The 21840-nt window shown below is 45.9% G+C and overlaps 1 protein-coding gene and 1 long non-coding RNA gene across 6 annotated transcripts in view; one reads left to right on the top strand and one right to left on the bottom strand.

The window, feature by feature from the left end:
* Positions 1-3020, top strand: part of LOC146075502 (uncharacterized) — a 32208-nt gene extending 29188 nt beyond the window's left edge. For all 5 annotated transcript variants that reach the window (XR_014473585.1, XR_014473584.1, XR_014473583.1 and 2 more), the window contains 2 exons: positions 1391-1509; positions 2408-3020. This is a non-coding gene — a long non-coding RNA (uncharacterized LOC146075502). The remainder of the gene's footprint in view (positions 1-1390; positions 1510-2407) is intronic.
* SLC18A1 (solute carrier family 18 member A1) overlaps positions 1-20585 on the bottom strand; it is a 41307-nt gene extending 20722 nt beyond the window's left edge. The window contains exons 1-2 of the mRNA XM_083184797.1: positions 20418-20585; positions 2456-2588 (exon numbers count right to left, since the gene is read on the bottom strand). Coding sequence (XP_083040923.1) covers positions 2456-2567 — 112 coding nt within the window. The 5' untranslated portion in view covers positions 2568-2588; positions 20418-20585. The remainder of the gene's footprint in view (positions 1-2455; positions 2589-20417) is intronic.
* Between the last annotated feature and the right edge of the window lie 1255 nt (positions 20586-21840).

Raw genomic sequence — 21840 nt, forward strand, 5'->3', positions numbered from 1 at the left:
AGCAGTGCCCACCCCCCACACAGTAAAGCTTCACTCCCTTACAGCCAATTCCTGAGGGTACGACGAATTGTCAATGACCCCAAGGAAGAGAAAGAACAATTGAGTCACATGACCAACAATTTTGTGGAGAGGGGATACAATCGGGCAGCCCTTTTGAAACAACGCAAAAGAGCAGAACTTAAAAGCAGACAGGAGCTCTTAAGCCCAAGGCAACACCCGAAAAAACAAACTGAAAAATTAATCTGGGTAGACAAATACACCAACGAGACAGGTGACAGGATAAAAAAAGTTAAAAAACAGTGGCCTATTATCAGATCCGATCCGGACCTGAATCTGCAAGAGACCACACTGATGCCTGCCTTTAAGAGGGGCAGGAATCTCAATGATTTCCTGGTTAAAAGGGACATAACAGGGCTGGGAAAACCAGAAGTTTCGACCTTTCTGAGCAAAACCAGAAAAGGTTGCTTCAAATGCCCCAATTGTACCACCTGAGGCTTTATGCAGGTGGGGAGTTCCATACCACATCCTTATTCAGGAACTAGATTCCCGATAAGACACTACCTGACGTGCACATCTCAATTTGTAGTGTACGCAATTTTTTGCCCGTGCTCAAAGGTGTATGTGGGGAAAACTGAAACCCAATTCAAAGAGCGGATGGCGAACCACCGCTCCGCAATACGAGCTGCAATCAAGAAGGGCACCAGCGACCAACCACTGGCGCGACACTTCGCCATAGCCAAACACCCATTAGCTTCGGTCAAATACATGGTCATAGACCACGTCCCTCCACTCACAAGAGGAGGAGATCGTGGCAAGAAGCTTTTACAGCTAGAAACTAGATGGATATTCAAACTATACACTTTATCCCCCAAAGGATTAAATGAGCAGTTGGGGCTCCACTGCTTCTTATAACAATAATATAAAAAAAAGTGTATAAAAAAAGCGTATAGAAAACATGCATAGAAATATCCATAGTTCCAAACAAAAGAGACAAAGTGCCTAACAAACTGCTATTTGCACAATTTGCCTGATCACCCCTTTAACACCAATAAGATGGGAGACATCCCCTTAATAACATGAAGAAGCAGTAGTGAAATAATAAAATACCTCTACTCAGGTAGACCTAGTAATGTGTAATAGGTATTGCGCTTTTGTAAATGTGTTTTAATGTCTTATAATACATCCACTTAAGTTTTAGGATGCTTACCGCTAATAATGTTTGTTTTAAGCACGTTTTTTTTATTGTACAGTGTGTATTGGATTCACGTTTCTTGTAGTGACAGCGGCATAGCATCCCTCAGTCACAGAATTTTAAATGAGCGAAAGCACAGTTTTTTATCTCTCAGCACAAGTCAAACTTTATTGACATGCACTTTTGTATCTACAATAGACAGGTTGCCTAGGCAACTACAGCTCCGGCAGTGAGGTCACCACAACACGCCCACAGTAGGCGTTTCACAATGGCCGCTGTCTCTGCACTGAACGGTGATTCACACGCTACTTATAGAGGTGAGTGTACACATTTTGTTTATGTAAGCTGTTTTGAAAAAAGTCTTAATAAAAGACTGAAACGTCAACCATATACATGGCTACGTGTTAAAGTTATCTTTTGGAGTCCCGAGTGCCGCGTCCCCCCCGCACTGTGTACAAGGGTGCTTGCTCAGCAAGCACCGCTGGCGAAGGCACCGGGCACGGAAATCTAATCAGGAACAGAGTGCCGGCACCAACCCACTGTATATATATATATATATATATATATATATATTGCCCCTGGAATATATATATATATATATAGGTCAAAAGAACATTAATGCACACCTTTAAGAGCAATGGGTCAAGTGCTGTAGCCACATAATGATGATCAATAAGGTAAAAAAAGAAGCCAGCACATCCAAATTCCTTTCAAACAGGAAAAAAGTCTTTTATATTCAACAATATATATATATATATATATATTGCTCCTAGCAGCGAGCATGTAAGCGAGTAAATTTCTAGTTATGTCACTGCACACACACACACACACACACATGCGCACGCTAATGTGTCCCCAATCTGTACAAATCATCTCAGCAACTGCTTCCTTTGGCGCATTCTAACATTCTTTACTGCTGACCTAATGAATGCAACATGTGGCATGTCGATATTTTTGACATTATGAATGTGGGGACCCTGTATGTGGGTGGCCGAGCACAGCGCCAGGAGCAATAATATACATGTTTGTTTTTTTTGCTGCCAAATGTAAACAGTTATTTAAAGTTTTAAACCAATATTACTCAGATTTCACCTTCAAATTTATTGCTCATTGTGTCACATTTATATACTGTACATTTGCAAATGTGAAAGAGAAATTTTGCATTAAAAATATCCTATAGATTATAGACTTTTTAATCCTACGTTTCATTTTTAGGTTAATGAAAGTAATGTGTTGTGAGTAGCGTCAACAAAATCAACGTACCCACGACTGTGAAAAGCATGTTATCCAGGAGCAGTGCTACGGAGACCACCACTAGGACGACCTGACGGGACCCCCTCTTCTCATTCAGCCACTTACAGAGGCTGCACTCCATGACAGCAACTGATGGAAGACCCTACAGAGGTGGAGAACAAACAGGAGTAAGTTATTCATCACAAACACAGCATTTGGATTATGAGGCCTATTTACTATCGCATATACAGTACAATGCCATCAGGGCGGGATCTTACCGTCCATAATCCTATTACAATGTACGATCCTAACATCCGGATGTACCTTCCTGTAGAGGCAGACCTCAATGAACACATTGCCCCGCCCACAGGCTACATAGGTTACGCATCTTTTATTTTTTTAAGTGTCCATTTTAACTAGTTCTTGAAACAATCAAAATAAAAAAAAGCATCTGAACATTTTTCCAGAGCACAGAAGATACTATACAGCAAGGGGTCCATTATTTGTACTAAAATAATGTGAAAATTGTGTTTTCACATCCCTTTCGCATTATATTATTATCACTATAATGTAATAAAGGTATTTTGCAACAGTTTTCATGAATAACTTCTCCAAACCCTTTCATTTGCATTTTTTTAGTAAGCAAATTACATTTTCCATACTTACAATGGGAAGTGAGATCTGGGAAAATTTAATAAAGGAAATGGTGAAAACAACATTGCAGTGAGTCCTGTGATAATATCGCCAGCTTCAGCTGGCAAATCACTGGGCTCACATGCGAACTGGGACTTCTGCACAGCTTTATCTGCTTTGTGGCATAGAAAGGTGCCAGGTGATGCTCCGACAGTCGGGATTCCGACTGTCAGTATACCCACATCAAAATCCCCCTGTAGAAGGGGAATGGAACCTGTGGTGAGCGCAGAGACACACCGAGCCTGCAGTGTGGCAAGTACAGCGAGCCCACAAGGGGCTTCTCCGCGCTCGCCCCCTTTTGGTGTATAAGGACAGTCGGAATCCCGACTGTAAGAGCCGCAAACCACACCGGGCAGAGAAAGCAGTGCAGGCGCAGGGCAGTGTGATCGGCTATGTGTGTCTGATGCTGATCACTGTGTAGAAAAGAACAAACCGGGGGGTCACAGAAGGAGGAAAGTTGGGAGCCATTCCCTGGGTGGTGAGTATGATCAGCGGTGGTGGGTCTGGCTATGGGGCGGAGGTTGTCATCGCGATGTGGAGGGAGGTGCCAGTGGCGGCTGTAGCAGTGATGTCAACGCATATGCGTCACAGCATCGGAATATTTCTTCCAGAAAATTACTAGGGATGGCCATCGTTGCCTTTGCCATCGATGGCAAAAGTGCAACTGACCATCGATAGTGTATAAATATTCAATGGACAACCATCAATGTTTTTATATATCGATGGTCATCCATTTTCTTTGATTAAAACTATTTGTTTAAGCTTGACATCTGGTTCTCCCCCATCGATGGCAAAACTATTTGACATCGGCCATAAACCATCGATGATTTATAATGGTCGATGGCCATCCCTAGAAATTACCCATCTCAGAGACAGCATTCTCGCAAGCTCTGTCCCTACATACAATAATTGATACATCTGTACGATACATTCAATTATTGCATTGAGAGTTTGGCCGATGTTATCACAGAACATCTTATCCTCAGGTGCGGATGGTGTTAAATTGGCCCCCAATTCTTGGATCAACTTGGAAGTTTAGATGAATACTGAGTCGGACAGATATATTTCTGAGTGCCGGCACCTTTATCCATAGAAAGAAAGTCAATGCTCCTACCCAGTGACCCGGGCACATCTCAGTTCCTGACACTAAAACAATTTGATCAGCTACGTCCCTCTAGGGCTCCCCTATAAATACAAGGCTGTAGGAAATATCTTGTGTTGCTGAAAGGGAAAGGTGCACGGCTGTCAGACAGGAAAATGTCATATCAAAGATCAGAATCTCATTGCATTCATGTGCTCATGTGCTTCTTGTGTATATATATATATATATATATATATATATATATATATGTCAGTGGCGTAAGTTCATCCTAGTTGCCCGGAGGCAAGATGTATATTGGTCCCCCCCACACACACATGCACACACAACCTTTTATAAGATATGTATATGTCTGTTATGAATTATATATCTATATAGAGAGAGAAAACACATATACTTCAGAACTCTGCCACGGAAGCAATATTGTTGGCTTTCAATTAATGGATTTAAACTTGCAGGGCAGGAGAGATGCCCCCTTGAGGTGCAGTGCAGGAGCCCAGCGGCAGATGACTCCATTGTCTCCCAGAGTTCTGCCTCTGGTATATGTGTGTGTGGAAATAGTAGTAATGGAGTGCGCTTACACTAATACCACCACCTACCAAGATAACACCTCATACATATTTAGGAATTTTTGCACATTTATGGTACAACAACATAAAATAAGCTAATCTCTTCAATGGAGTTTTATGCTTGGAATCCCGATGTGTTTCGTGACCGTCTTGACGACTTCTTCAGGGGAAGACTCAGAGCAAACAACTCAACAAGGATAGACAAGGATAGACAATTGACTCAATGATTCCTTTTCAAATGGGGTCTTAACGGATATGTATAAAAAATATCCGGATATCAATCCACAGGTATAAAATGATGGAAAAAAACTATAGTAAATTTCCAACTGGTTTTAACTGCGGACCAAGGTAAGTAGTCACTAATTACTTTGGTCCACAGTAAAACCAGTTGGAAATTTACTATAGTTTTTTTCCAATAATTTTATACCGGTGGATTGATATCCGCACAGCAGCTATTCCTTTTGGATGGGGGGACTCCCAACTGTCCTCCACATGTGGGTGTGTGTGTATATATTAGAGATGTGCAGGTTCTGATTTACTCTGATTTTAAAGCAGGATCTTATTGGCTATCCCAAATCACATTACAGTTGTTGACAGTTGATAGCCAATAAGATCCTGCTTTGAAATCAGAGTAAATCAGAGCCTGCACATCTCTAGTATATATATATATATATATATATATATATATATATATATATATATATATATATATATATATATATGAAGAAAAAAGGTGTAGAGGTGCGCTCAGAAGCTGTAATGGATGACAATGACACACCAAGAAATTGTATAATCGATTTCAAATAAGAAGCTTTTTAGAAAGTATTTTTAATTGTCTTACTGTATGTAATAAATGTTTTATATTTTTCCAATTGTGGATTGGTGAAACTATCTTCTGAGCGCACCTCTACACCTTTTTTCTTCATTCTTTATGTCAGACTCCCATTAGCGGCGGAGTCTCTAGAGTCGTGCTGCTCACCCAACAGCGCAGGATAGGGTCACAAACCCCCCCCTTTTCTTATATATATATATATATATATCTTATATATTTGGCTACATCTGTCACTCAAAGTGTGTGAGTGTGTGTATAACGCTGGGTGGAGCCTCTGACTCACATGACAGAGAACCAGCCCAGTGAGCCCACAGACAGTGCCAGACACCCTCTGCCTCCCCATGTTCCCCAGCACTGCTACTCCACAGCCACCAGGTGAGCGCCCCCCACCGCACCCACCTCCCGCGATTCGCGGAAACCCCCCACGCCCCCCCCTCCCGCGATTCGCGGCAAACCCCCCCCCACACTCCCCCGCTACCCCCCGCAAAAACAACCCCCCGCGACCCCACCTCCCGCGATTCGCTGCAAAAAGACCCCCCGTGACCCCCCCTTGCGTGATTCGTGGCATCCTCTCCGCGACCCCCCTCCCGCAATTCGCGGCGCCCCCCCCCAATTTACAGCAGCCCCAGGATTAAATGGCACATGCAAAACACTGACATGGCTATGGTCGACAATGAAAAAGGTTGACATGAGTTTTTGAATATTTATTTTTAATTTTTTTTATGTTTTCATATTCATTGTCATGTGTCGACATGGACACCAATGAAGTGCCACACTTATGTCAACATTTACATGTGTTGACCTTTCTGTGATGATTTTTTCTTGTGGCGATTTGCGTCACACCCCCCGCAACCCCCCCTCTCGCGTTTCGCGCCCCCCCCCCGCGATCCCCCCCTCCCACAATTTGCGGCAACCCCCCACTGGAACCCCGTGAACCCCACCCTCCCGCGATTGGCGGCACCCACCCCCCCTCCCACAATTCGCGGCACCCCCCCCCCCCCCACGATTCGCGGCAGCCCCAGGATTAAATGGCACATGCAAAACACTGACATGGCTATGGTCGACAATGGAAAAGGTTGACATGAGTTTTTGAAGATTTATTTTTCATTTTTTCAATATTTTCATATTCATTCTCATGTGTCGACATGGACACCAATGAAGTGCCACACTTATGTCAACATTTACATGTGTTGACCTTTCTGTGTTGATTTTTTCTTGTGGCGATTCGCATCACCCCCCCCCCCCCCCGCAACCCCCACTCCCGCGATTCACGGCACCACACCCCGTGACCCCCCCTCCCGCGATTCGCGGCACACACCCCGCGACCCCCCTCCCGCGGCACACACCCTGCGACCCCCTCTCCCACGATTCGCCGCAAACCCCCCCCCCCCCGCGATTTGCGGCAACCCACCCCCCCCGCCACCTTCCCTCCTGCTATTCTCTGCAACCCCTCCCCTCCCGCGATTCCCAGCAACCACCCCCCCCCGCAACCCCCCCTCCTGCAATTCGTGCCCCCCCCCGGCAACCCCCCCCCCCCCCGCGATTCGCGGACACCCAAGTTGCAATACAGGGCATCTTTCATACAATTCTAACCATATTTCTCATACACGAACGTTCACAAATTAAGGGGGCGCAGCCCCTTACGACGGTGTGAAGAGCGCCCGTATATACATATATATATAGCGCCCATATATACATATATAAATGTAAACCAGTCCGAACAGGGGAAATACTCACTGGGAATGAACAGTGACGCTTAGCCAATTAGAAACGAGGGCGGGGGATTTAAACCCCTCCAGTAGAATAGACGGGTTGATACCTTGAGGAAGCGATAGTGAAACGATCGTCGGTAGCCAGAATAGGGTGATTGTGTGTAGATAGTCAGCTCTGTTGTGCCACATAGGGATTAGATTAGCGAGCAGCATTGTTGATAATTGTACCTGTCAGGCGAATGTTTAGTATGCATATCCGTGATACAAGCCGGCAGTAACACGAGCGCGCAGCAGACACCGGGAACACGCACACTGTGTTACCCGGAATCTGCTTAGACAGGCGGCAGCACAACATTAAGTGCGACCGCAGCGCGACTGCCACAGCCCCGGCAGATAGCCGGGAGGGAAAGAGGACTCTGTCTGCATTTATACGGAGATCCTCTGGTCACTATAGGCAGCGTGTAAAAATCAATATTTCCAAGATGCTATTTGTATAACTGTATAATCACCATGAGATACCGGTAACGCGCACAACGCATTACCTGGTGATCCACATTAACACTGTCACGATCCCTTTAGCCCTGCGGAGGAATAGGGAGCAGTGTGCTTAGACACACAGATCCCCAGATCCTCACAGCAGGGATTAAGTAAAGCATTATTGTGTGCCGCACACTGAATCCATTTAATAAATCATACCAGTGAGCGCACTCTAAAGGGAGACATATATTTGCGGTGTGACAGTTACAGGCACCCTCTGTTCAGTTAATAAAAAGCTTGGACGCTTATGAAATTTATGATTACTGTGCTTCTGTCCAAGATACCTCTGCACAGAGATTCAGTAACTGGATATATATAATAAATTATTTTTCTTGTCTTATTACATTAAAATTATTGCGCTACCCGGCGGTAAACCGCTTATTACCGGGTATTAAGTGAATAAGAGTGGTATTATAAACCGCATCAGGACCCGTGAGGACCATTATTTGATAGCTCATAACCTCTCAGAAACTTACATGTGATAACACAGCCAGTGTAACCCCAGCGATTACATCGCTTATTTTTGGGGAATAAACAACAAGATAGGCTGTATTAAATAAAATAAAAAAAGCTGATACCATTAAAGTGGAGAGGCCCAATAATACAATTACCCTGAGCCCTGACTGCATCAGACCCGGCGGGTGAGCCGCTCAAATACGGGTACGGGCCACACGCAGACCGGGCAAATAATACACAATAAGGGCATATCTCCTACTATTAAATCAGTACATATAAGGGTCCTTATTTCACTTCTTGGCGCAGACTATTATTATAAGTTTATATCCAGTCTGTAGGCACATATTTACCTAACTGAACATTACAGCGCTGCACATTAGAGGAGTAGTGACACTGTGACAAATAAATACAAAATAAAAGCAATTTGTGATTGTAATAACCAGTTACAGTGGAAAACCTCTATACTAATCATCTAATCTTATAAATCCCAGTGGCAACATCATTACTTGCTAAACTGCAACATACTAGCAGTAGCAAGCAACAACTTATAATAAAAGCTATTTGAAGCTAAGATATATAAAAATAAGCTGACACACACACTTTCACCCTTTCTCTTCTCATTTTAATTGAATCTACACAGTTTTTCTACTCTTTATCACAATCTATCTTTTAAATATTTCACTCTGAAACAAGGTCGTATAGTCTCATTCTAATAGGAGACTTTTTTAAAAATGAAAAATTAAAGGTTACATTTTATGACAATTGATTCTCAGTGCACCCTGTAAGATACTTCTTTTTCTTCGTGGGTGTTTAGGTATAACTTTAAGTAGTGGGTGGCACCCCCCAGACTATTTTTGGGGAAGATTTGATCTCCCAAAATTTTGGAAATAACTGGGGGAGGAGAATCGAAAATAAAAAAATAAAAGAACTGGTGCGGGAATTCCTTCTTTTTGTGTCCATATATATATATATATCTTATATATTTAGCCAGATCTGTCACTAATCCCCTGTGTAGCTAACGTTCCCGCCCAGCGGCATACACAAACCCACCCCCCCCCCCCCCCCAGGGAAAAGACCAGTGTTTTATGTGTATAACGTTTTCATGTGTATAACATTCCACCCCCTTGATATCACCTCCCCCCTCCCGCGATTCACGGGACCCCCACGACCCGTCCCCCTCCCACGATTTGCGGGACCCCCGCGACCCCCACTCCCGCGATTCACGGGACCCCCACGACCCCTCCCGCGATTTGCGGGACCCCCGCGACCCCCCCTCCCGCGATTTGCGGGACCCCTGCGACCCCCCCTCCCACGATTCATGTGACCCCCGCGACCCCCCCTCCCGTGATTCACGGGAGCCCCGCCCCCCCCCCCCTCCCGCGATTTGCGGACCACCACCCCCTCCCGCAATTCATGGCACCCCCCCTGCGATTTGCGACCCCCCCTCCCGCAATTCTAGCCCCCCCCCACGCGATTTGCGGACCCCCTCCCGCGTTTCACGGAACCCCCCATAGCGCCCCCCTCCCGCGATTTGCGGACCCCCTCGGCACCTCCCGTGATACGCGGACCCCCCGCGATTCACACCCCCCATCCAGCGCCCCCTCCCACAATTTGCAGACCCCCTCCCACGATTTGCGGATTCCCCTTCCCGCGATTCACGTCCCCCCTCACGCAATAAACGGAACCCCCCCGCACCCCCCCTCCTGCGATTCACAGCCCCCCACGACACCCCCTTCCGCGATTGATGCCCCCTCCCTTGATTCACAGCCCCTCCCGCGATTCACAGACCTCCACAACCCCACCTCCCACAATTCACTGACCCTGACAACCCCCCTCCTGCAATTTGCGGACCCCCCTTCCCGCAATTCAAGCCCCCCCGCGCCCCCTCATACGATTTGCGGACCCCCGCCCCCTTCCGCTAATCGCAGATCCCCGCACCCATCCCCCCTCCCGCAATTTGCAGAACCCCCTGACCCCCTTCCGGCAATTCCACCCCCCCTCGGACCCCAGCGACCCCGCTCCCGCATTTCACTTACCCCCGTGACAATGGAGGATCCTGTACCGCCACAATCAGGTGCCACCCCTAGGTGGGAAATCCGGCCCTGGCTGCCACGCTGCAGGTTCCCCCACTGCCAGAAGTGACCCCACGGTCCTCTGCACCAGCGCCACAACTTTTATCAATGTCTTGCCCACATACCACTATTATACAGCCTCCTGCTCTCATGCACGCTCACTCCCTCCCAGTGGGAGGAGATGCTCACCCACTGCCGGGAGCTGCATACTGTCCCCCACCCTCCTCCAGTTCTAGGGATGCCCATCGACCATCAATGATTTCAAATAATCGATGGTTTATGCCGATGTTGAATACTTTTGCCATCGATGTGGGAGGACCAGATGGTTTCCCTACATCGATGGCAAAGGAGAACCGATCAAGTTTCAAAAATTTTTAAGGTGCCAGGACACGGAGCATAGCTCCGCCCCCCCACACCCAGAAGTCCCGCCACCAAGTTCTGATTGACCCACGGCCTATTCAGTCAGATATAATGGATGACCATCGATAGCTACAACAATCGATGGTTATCCAAGTAATATGTTACTACTATCGATGGCAGGGTGCAAAATCGCCATCAATGCCAACCATCGATGGCGTCTGCACCAATGCCTATCCCTACTCAGCAACAGCCAAAAACCTTTACTACTCCTCATGCCCACACACCTCTATCACTGCCCTGCCTCCTGTTCTCCTGCCCCGTAACTTCCGCTCACCCTGTGTTGCCCACATTCCCCTATCATGCTTTACCACCCAGCCTCCTGCTCTCATGCACCCTAACTCCCACCCAGCAGGAGCAGACACTGACTCAGGGGCACCGTCTTGTGCTGCCACGCTGGACCCTCACCCACTGGCAGAAGCTGTACAGTGTCCCCCACCCTCCTCTTTAGTCCCCCGTATGCCCACACACCCCTATCACTACCAGCTTCCTGCTATCCTGAACCGTAACTTCCACCACTGGGGAGTCGCTGACGCTGTGTTGCCCACATGCCCCTATCATGCCTTATAGCCCAGCCTCCTGCTCTCATGCACCCTAACTCCCACCCAGTAGGAAGAGACACTGACTCAGGGCCACCGTCCTGTACAACTGTGCTGCCACGCTGGACCCTCACACACTGGCAGAAGCTGCACAGTGTCCCCCACCCTCCTCTTTAGTAACCCTTATGCCCACACACCCCTATCACTACCCAGCCTCCTGTTTTCCTGTGTCGTGACCTCCGCCAGTGGGGAGCCACTGACTCAAAAACACCATACTATACTATTGCACACACACACCTAAACAACACGCACGAACACCCCCCCCCCCCCACACCCACAAATGTCACTGTACCCTCCACACTATCAATGTAAATCTTACTCTGTAACCGCTTTGTAATAAAACAAAACAATACACACCCCCTTCCAAATCATATGCTCTCTATTTAACACATTTCACCTATAACTCAAGTTGCAATCTTACATACAATTCTAACCTTATTTCTCACAATACAAACGTTCACAAATTAAAATATATATATTTGTGTGTGTACAGGTCAAAATTTAGACAGTCGCAGCTTCTTTTACTGATCTTTATACAGCACTCCGGTACTGCTTTCCTAGCACGGCGCCCACGATCTAGATTGTATGTGTGGGGCTGATATCTCAAGCATCTCATGCATCTTATGTGTTTGTGCGGCATAAGATGCATGAGATGATGCAATCGACGCGATCAACGAGATTTTTACATTGGAATCAATGTAAAAAGTTCCCAAAACCCCAATTTTAATTGCTAACCCCCCCTCATGGGTGAAATGGCCCCCCCATTGTTAACGCCACCCCACTATTGACGCCACGCGGCGGTACGCGTCCTCCGACCTTTTTATACCCCCACTATCCACGTCGGTGTGGAGTTGATTTTATATAGTGTGGCGAGCGCAGCGAGCCACCGAGCCCGAAGCGTGGCGTGCGTAGCGAGCCCCGCGAGGGGACACGGAGTACATGTAAAGTAGTCCGCGTCCCCTCGCCACGCTTCTGGCTCGGTGGCTCGCTGCGCTCGCCACACTATATAAAATCAACTCCACGCCGACTTGGATAGTGGGGGTATGAAAAGGTCGGAGGACGCGTACCACCGCCCCTCACGGGCTCGCTGCGCTCGCCATGCTTCGGGTTGGCGTTGATAGTGCTGGTGGCGTTAACAATGGTTATTGGGGGCTCACGATTTTTTATCTCATGGATCTCATGGATCTCATGCATCTTATTGATGCATAAGATCCATGAGATTAAAAAATCGGGTCCATCGCGTTGATTGTATGCCTTAAGTACCTTAAACTTAAGGCATACAATCAATGAGATGGGCGCCGTGCTAGGAAAGCAGTACCAGCACTCCTTCTTATGGGCCCCTTTACACTTGTGAGATTTTGTGAGATTTGACCCAATTCAGGTGGATTGTGTCAATTTATCTGACAAAATCTTATGTGCCTGATGTGTAGGACACAATCCACAATCCTGTGCCATTGGGTATAACCAAGAGATTGTAAGAGATTGATCTTCCTGCACATAGGATAAATCTCAAGTCAATCCGGTCCAATTTGTTGAACAATAAGTTGAACAAGTGTAAGGGGGCCTTAAAATGAGATGTCAGTGCATAAGGCTGTGTAGTGTGTGCACAGGATGGCACAAGAGCTTGGATCAAGCAAATCTTCAAATTGCTTCCTCACAGGATGGAACACTCCACATTGCTCACTTTGTAGAAAGGCCCTCCTTCAGTCCTTCAAGTAACAGCTAAACTGTGTAGAGGATTTTGTCCATGGCTTGGTTATCCTGGAGTACATAGTGCAGCACAAATCTCCGATACTACCCATAAAAGCCTATAAAGAACTAAATCTTTCCATATTTCTTGGTTCTGGGCCAAGTGGCGCCAGCTTCCAACTTTGATGAATCAGTTGTCATGCCATCCCTACTAACAAGATGTCTATCATACTGTACAGTGTTGGGTGCCGGACGGGATCCCGACAGTCATTAATCCGACATCGGGATCCCCCATAGAGGGAGAATAGAATAGGTGGCGAGCGTATCGCAGCGTGATGAGCCCGCAAGGGGCTTTGTTGCACTGGCCACGCTGTCTGAGTCCGGCCAGTCGGGATCCCGACGTCGGGCTAATGACTGTCAGAACAGTATACCACACCCTACAGTGTTCTTATACTGACAGCACTGTTCTAGAGACAACATCAATCCATGTTCTCTAATATATTCAATGGGTGTTCTCAGGGTTTGGCCAAACACTGGTATCCGGATGATGGGTCAACAGTCAATAGGTCGATATGCACAAGGTTGACATTGACAATAGTTTTTCATGGCTTTTTAACATTTTTTGGATTTTTTCATACTTTAACATCCACATGGACTCGGATTGGGAAGGGTAAAATGGCCCGAGGCATGGCGAGTGAAGTGATCTATGCGGGGTGTGTGCTACATTAATTGGGGGGTCCACATGCTCATTTGTCAATATGGACACACAAAAAAGGAAAAGGTGTCAACCTTTTCATGAGTTGACTTTTTCTATGTTGACCTTTTGCCAATGTTGACCTGGTCATGTCAACCTTTTGGTGTTGGCCTGTTGTCTGCTGACCCTTTAAACCACACCCCAAACACTTATATAACCAGGGTACACCTAAACTAATAAATTCATATCACACATGGCTTTGTCCGTGTAGTGATGGAATGTTGCTGTTTTTTTTTATTTATTTATGCCCCAGTGGAGCTTATGATCTAAATTCTCTACCACATGTACACGCACACAGACATTCTTGGGTTCATTTTTTGAGAGCCAATTAGCCTACCTGTATATTTTTGGAATGTGGGAGGAAACCGGAGCACCCGGAGTAAACCCAGGCAAGTACGGGGAGAATATACAAACTCCGCACAGGGCCATGGTGGGAATCGAACCCATCACCTCAGTGCTGTGAGGCAGTAATGCTAACCATTACACCATCTCCTTGGCGAATTATGATTTCAGTTACCCCCAATAGACTGGAACTCCAACACTGAGAACCATGCAGACAATCTAGTACCTCATCAATTCTTGAAAATGGGTATATTTCTGGTTCCGTCCTTGTTTAGAGTTGGTTAGTCAATCAATGCACATCCTGGTATGACAATTTTTCCCCCTGGCAACAAATGGATGAGGTGTCAGCATTGACTTCCGAATACACAGAGGTTGCTTGGCATCTTCTAGGCCAGTCGGAGCCATACTTATGAATATTACTTTAAATTAAGTATTGTCAGTCAATTCAATGCAATACTCCACACCCCGAGCTAGTCCCAGCTATTAGTTATGTAAAGAGAAACCAGGGTTTCATGAGCCTCTTTTACTACAATGATAATGCCCTTCTTATTAAGCAGAGCTTGGAGATTTCCAGATGTAGAACTTTCTCTCTTCACCCCTCTTCGTGCTCATTTATTTTGATACATTAACTTGTTAAAAATACTAGCCCAGTGGTGCCATGAAGTTAGACGGAGAAGACGATACACAGACTTTAAATGTCACACCATGTCCCAGTATATTGAAAGTCTGTGGAAAGTGTTCTCCCATGGCTTCATGACCTCATTGGGCTAATATTTTGAACAAGTCCGTATTCTTGCATATGGTAACTGGCACATATTTGATGATAATCCTGATCAAGGCCTGATTAGTCACATGTGGCAAATGTCTTCAGTACAACTTCATGATCAACATGGCATCCATTTGAACAAGATCAACCTGGTATCCATTTGGTATCCAATTGGAATCCGATTGTTGTCTAGTCAACAATTAAAAGGTTGACACCTATTGTCTACATCAGGGGTTCCCAAACTGTGTGCCGTGGCACCCTGGGGTGCCTCAGGACACTTGCAGGGGTGCCTCAGGTTGGTGGTCCAGAAACAATTCAAATTATTTATGGTCATTGTAAGAGACAAAACCAGTGCTGGTGGCTGGCAATTATAAAATATGTGTATAAACTGAAGCAAATTTTGTCCATCACCATATAACTGACCATAAGGATGACATTTAAACACAAGTTACTCAATTTAATATATGTTTCATAATTTTTCAAAAAGAAATGTTTGACATGGGGTGCCTTGACAATATTTTGATGCTCTAGGGTGCCGTGATTCAAAAAAGTTTGGGAACCACTGGTCTACATGCATTAGGGCAACAGTGACAAAAGGTCTACAGATGTATGGTTGACGATGCTTAAGGTCAATAGGTTCAAAAGGTCAACATGGAAATGTTTGACACAAATATGGTTAACAGATGTGTTTTATGTTTATTCAATATTTTTAGGGTCAGGCTAAGGATTAGGCACTAGGGGGTGGGTGAGGCTCCTGAAGAGTGTCAGCTAGGATTATTCATTAAAAAAGGACTGTCAGGCTTGAGCTATCGGAGGGTATGCCACTTGAGGAGTGGTTAGAGTTATGTACTAGGGGGAGGGGAGGGTAATATTTGGGCTACATTACAAAAAAACATTGCATTACAAAAACAGGTACTTATGTAGTATCTGGGCTGCCGATTTCAAAATCGGGTCGGATCGGGAGATCGCATCGCATCGCATGCGACCATGCGATTCGATGCGATGCGATGCGATGCGATGACCCGATTTTTCCATAGGAATCAATGTTAAAATGGACTGAGTCCATTTTAACATGGAATTCAATGGGAAAAATGGGTCCTTTTCATACCCCTACTATCCAAGTGGGCATGGAGTTGGATATAAACCTGTGGCGAGCGTAGCGAGCCACCGAGCCCGAAGCGTGGCGAGCGAAGCGAGCCCCGCGAGGGGACGAATACCGTCCCCTCGCGGGGCTCGCTTCGCTCGCCACGCTTCGGGCTCGGTGGCTCGCTACGCTCGCCACAGGTTTATATCCAACTCCATGCCCACTTGGATAGTAGGGGTATGAAAAGGACCCATTTTTCCATAGGAATCATTTTAACATTGATTCCTATGGAAAAATCGGGTCATCGCATCCGATATCGGATGCGATGCGATGCGATGCGATATCGCATCGCATCGCATCTGATTGTATGCCTTAACTTAAGGCATACAATCAAAAAATCGGCAGCCCAGATACTACATAAGTACCCAAAAACATTTCCATGTCAACCTTTTGAATGTGTTATACTTTTGTACCTGCTGACCTTGAGCACTGTTGACCTTTGCTAGTGTCGATCTAATACATATCAACCATTTGGTGTTGACCTATTGACTGTCTACCTAGACATTGTTGATCTATTAATCCACACCCACTCAACACTTGGGCGCCGCTGTCTCTCACCTCTTCTGGCAAGCGTATCAAATTCCAGAACCAGGCACTTACTCTTCATATACCGTTCCTATCTAATCACATCCCCACTGTACAGTCCACACATATTCACTCTCTTTAGTTTTCAAATTTTCCATCCCTCTGACCCCTGGCCAAACTGCTGGGTCACCGTATCATACAGCATCAGGAACCTTTGCATTCTGGTGGAATTAATGCAATAAAGAATATCTACCTTGTGTATCAATGCCTATTTCCATATAGATGGTAAGCTTGCGAGTAGGGCGCTTATAGCTTTCACTGTCTGTGAATGCCCCTTTGTTGTATCACAGTCTCCTATTGTAAAGCACAACGGAATATGCTGCGCTATATAAGAAACTGTTAATAAATAAATAAAAAAATAAGTACAAGCCTGGCCATTAATGATGGACAGCATATTTGGAGCAGGCCCCCTCATCTGGGTCACCTCTACTTCATACCCATTAAGACACTCCACTTGTTCAACGTTAACTGTGTTCAAAAAGCCAGAATACGGTTCACTGTGCCCCCCCCCCCTTTTCTTTGTACTGACAATGTCTAGGTGGAGACTGCACAGCTCAATGAATTGCTTCTACCCTCTCTCTTTCAACTCATCACTTTATCAGCTCAGGTGGAGTATAAAGAGCCCTCCAATTCTCTTATATAATGTGGAAACAAATAAAACGTTTTTTTTTTAAATTAATTACATTTTAAAACAGCAAACATGCGGATTGGAAACGGCCCGGTTTCCCGGTGGGCCGGACCAGATTTTACCTTGGTTAGAAGCGGCCGCAGCCCAGCCTGGTCACAAACGGCAGTATTGCCCAAAACAAATATGGCCGCCGCATATATGCATATATTAAATGCACATATGCCGCCGCAATATGTGCATTTGCTGCACTGTGTGAGCAGCTGCGGCCGCTGGATGTCGACGGAGGCTGTGGTGAGTAGTGTCCACACCCCCGCCGCCACAGCCCCCCACCCTGGCTGTGGCGACAGCAACCCCCGCCAACCCCCCCACCCCCCACCACGGCTGTGGCGACAGCAATCCCCGCCAGCTGTCAGCTCACTCACACCAGACATCTCTCACTGCTAAGTGCTTTGAGTCTACATGTAGGACAAATTAATTCTCATTTGCAGGGCCGGGGTAAGGCTTCTTGACCCCCCCCCCCCCCCTAAACCCACATTGCCACCGATACCCACTTTACAGCCCCTTAAGTGAAAGAAGTGTGGTGGTGGTATCTTAGAAGATCCACAACCGCCACCTGCATTAAGTACAACAAGGATTACTTCTGCTGTACTGAGGCAGCAGGCCTTTCTGGATCCAATGCAGTCCAGCACACAGCAGCATTTGCTGGGTAGAGAGACTGCTATTGCCATACCTCCCAACATTTAACAGCCTGAACGCAGGACCTGCCACGCCAAAGGAGTGTCCGGTCAGGTGCTACATGATGAGTGGGTGTGGCCTTGTGCAGATGGGGCCTAGAGCCACAGCCTCTGTTTTTGTCATTTTTGGAGGCGCGCTGGGGACATGAGTTCAGGTGGTGCTAAGCTTTAGGGCACTCACATCTCTGTCGCGCTGGAGTCCTGATGCTCACAACATGCATGTTAGGAGGTATGGTTACCCACCATCTCTCCCCCACTCAAACACTCTGTAGTCAGACTCACTGTTCGGGTATGGGTTATAGGGTCAACACAATTAAGGTCGACAGTCAATAGGTCGACCATGATTGGTCGGCAGTCAAAAGGTCGACGTCGACATAAATCTGGTCAACATGATCAACAGGTCGACACTAAAAGATCAACATGGAAAAGGTCGACATAAAAAAATTTGACATACATTTTTTCTCATTTTTTGGGTGTCATAGATCGAAATTGACACCGTATAAGTGTACTGCGTCCCCTCGCATAGCTCGCTGCGCTCTCCATGCTCCGGGCACACTATTATATTCCCCCTCCATGTCCACTGTTATGGTAACGTGTGAGCAAGTCCTTTTTTGTGAAAAACCTTTTTCATGTTGACATTTTCATGTCAACCTTTTGCTCGTGTTGACCTTTTGACTGTTGACCAAGTTGGACCTTTCATTTTGACTGTTGACCTTGATATTGTTGACCTAATGACCCCATCCCCACTGTTCCAAGGATAGGCAAGCAAGGACAAGTTACAGGTGGCCTTTAATCCACTCTGTTTAATCATGGATGCATACCTTTGATTGGGACGACGACGAGGATTCGCTCCATTTTAGTCCCGCCTCCTCCCTGAAGAGACGTGATTTCGGCATTTGAATTAGCGGCTCCAGGGGGTGTGCGGGGGCTCTGAGCCCATGCGGGAGGCTTACCCACCTGTCTGGGGAGCCGGGAGGGGGACCTGGTTTTCAGGAGCCTCCCGACCATTTTGGGAGGGTAGGCAAGTATGGTTTAAATTAGAAGCAATGCTGCTGTGGGGCAAATTGGGGCACTGGACTATTATTTCTTTATAAAAAGGTAATTTCTATAGCTCAAGCATATTATGCAGTAGAGAATATATATATATATATATATATATATATATATATATAATTTAAATCATCGCCTTCTATAGAAAAACGCATTAGAGTTCACTTTATGTCAAAAGCCAATTAGCCTACCAGAATGTGTTTTACAATTAACCTAGAACAATGTATTCTTCTTGTATGAGGTATAAATCCGGAGTACCTGGAGGAAACCCACACAAGCACATGGAGAACATACAAACTCTAATATTCCTTTGGCAACTGCACTCACAACCTCAGAGTCTTGCGGCAGGAAAGCTAACCACTGTGCCAACCGTGCCACCACTTACACCAACAATTCTTTGCAATAGATTGTATGCGATTTCTGAACAGGCTGTGTATGTAATGATTGGTATAACTATATTCTACAGAATGATAGATAGAATCTGACAGTTTGCTATAGACAACTTTAGGGTACACTTCAGGTTATACAGCTATATCACCATAGAATATCATCCATTAGACATGGTCTGTGGCAGCACCAATAGTGGGAGTGCTCCAGCACTGTCTTGTACTATTATATACATTACTGGCAAGCAGAATGTTGGAACCCATCCTGCTGTCAAAATCCTACATGTCAACCTTTTGACTGTCAACCTTGCCATTGTCGACCTAATACCTGTGTCAACTTTCTAACCCTGTCTACCTTAGCTGTGTCAACCTATTTCAGGTATTGTCCTAAGCCATGTCAACCTTCGGCGGTTGACCCAATGCATATCACCCTAATATAGGTCGACTCAATGACCTATACCCCTTGCTCTACAGCAAAGATACAAGCGAGGTGCGGTCCACAGCAGCCACACACAAAATGGTTCAGGATAACAACATGAATGCACCTAAGTGACTAGCAGGACAGAGCATTACATTGTATCATTCAAATCATTGCCATAGGAAGTCTACTAAAGAGTGTAAGGCAACATATACACAGCGCTTGTAGCACTCCCTACTGTGGGTATTTGTTCTCCACTTATTATACAGTACATAGCAAAGAATGTTGGAACTCTCGAAAAAGCATAAAATACATACAAGTGACTTATAAATAATAATAATAATAATAAAAAAAAATATATATATATATATATACATACATACACACATATATATATACATACACACACACACACACACACACACACATGTTGCGCCATCACCCATCTGCACCCATCAGATCTGTAGATGTTCCCCAAGTTTAAACTGCAGTTGAGAAGCCTGATCTTACCTGATGAGCGACTCCTGTGCAAATGTCCTACTGCTAGAGAGAGATACAGGTCTGTCAGTCCGGAAGAGAGAGAGCATCCAGCAACCACCTCATTGCTGAGCTCCCAGATTTTGCCCTGCAGCCACTGTCTGCGTCATGGGAAGAGAGGGTTAATAAGAGAGTCCATCCTGCTTTCTGTCAGCTGTTATCACATCCATCTCACCACAGAGAGGAGAGAGATTGGGGATGTGAGTCACTGAGCAGCCTGTTTGCTCTTCCTTATAATTTCCTAGGTCAGGATGAAGTGCTGTTTTGTGCCTGAGGGTGACAAAAGGCATGGACAAGCCACCATATGGAAAAAAGGACAGACGTGAGTTATGTGTCTGTAAACGAGAGGATACCAATTGTATTTATACCAGATATTAAAGGACAATAATAAAATGAAAGAACAAAAAAAAAAAAAAACATAATATAATAAAATACACAAAAAGTAAAAGGACTATGGGGCATATTTATTAAACAGATTTTGTGGGAATTTCCCATAAAATGTGAGCATCCCTGGATGTAGGATGGGGATCAGTAATGGCGGCTTTTGCAGATATTTGCTGCACTTGCTCCATTTCCGAATCCAATAACAGCGCCCACATTTTTCTTATGGGGCTGCTATCACTGGTGAATCTAGAAAAATGATGGTCCCAGATTCACCTGCCCCTGTAGTAGGGACCCTCGCGTGGCAAAACCACATGTGCCAAAAGGAGGCGTGGCCTCACAAAAAGGGGGCGTAGTCCTTTGCATATGCCACATACTAATGCACCTTTATAGACACAGTAATGCCCCTTACATATGCCACACAGTAATGCAATGTACATATACCACACAGTAGTGCCCATTACATATGCCACATAGTAATGCCCATTACATATGCCACACAGCACACAGTAATGCCATTTTATACACAAAGAAATGCCCCTTACATACTGTATGCCACACAGTAATTTCACTTTATACACACAGTAGCGCCCCTTTATACATAGCAATGGCCATTTCCACATAAGTAATGTCTGTGCCTCCTACTCACTGTCCCATCTCCCTCCAGCAGCAGGGATCAGTGGCTGGCTGACTCGGGCTGCAGCGCACGGGTGTGGGCTTCTGCTGCTGCTCCTCTCTATGCTTCCTCTCCTAGCTGCTCCCATAATGCCATGTCCCCAGCGCTGGCATTCTAGGACTCTTAGAGGCAGGAAGGGACTTCACTGCTGTGCTCACAGTGGTCTTTATTCAGATCTGATCGCAGTCATAGGCGTGCGCAGCCCATTTTCTTAGGGGGTGCACCATTGGAGGGGCGTGTCCATCATGCCTACTGGGCGTGTACATTACCGCCTACTGGGCGTGTCCATCACCGCCTACTGGGCATAAATGCAAACTAGATAGAAGGTGACTTATTTAT

This window comes from Crinia signifera, chromosome 4 (genome assembly GCF_055691185.1).
Source record: "Crinia signifera chromosome 4, ASM5569118v1, whole genome shotgun sequence".
In the NCBI taxonomy this organism is placed as follows: Eukaryota; Metazoa; Chordata; class Amphibia; order Anura; family Myobatrachidae; genus Crinia; species Crinia signifera.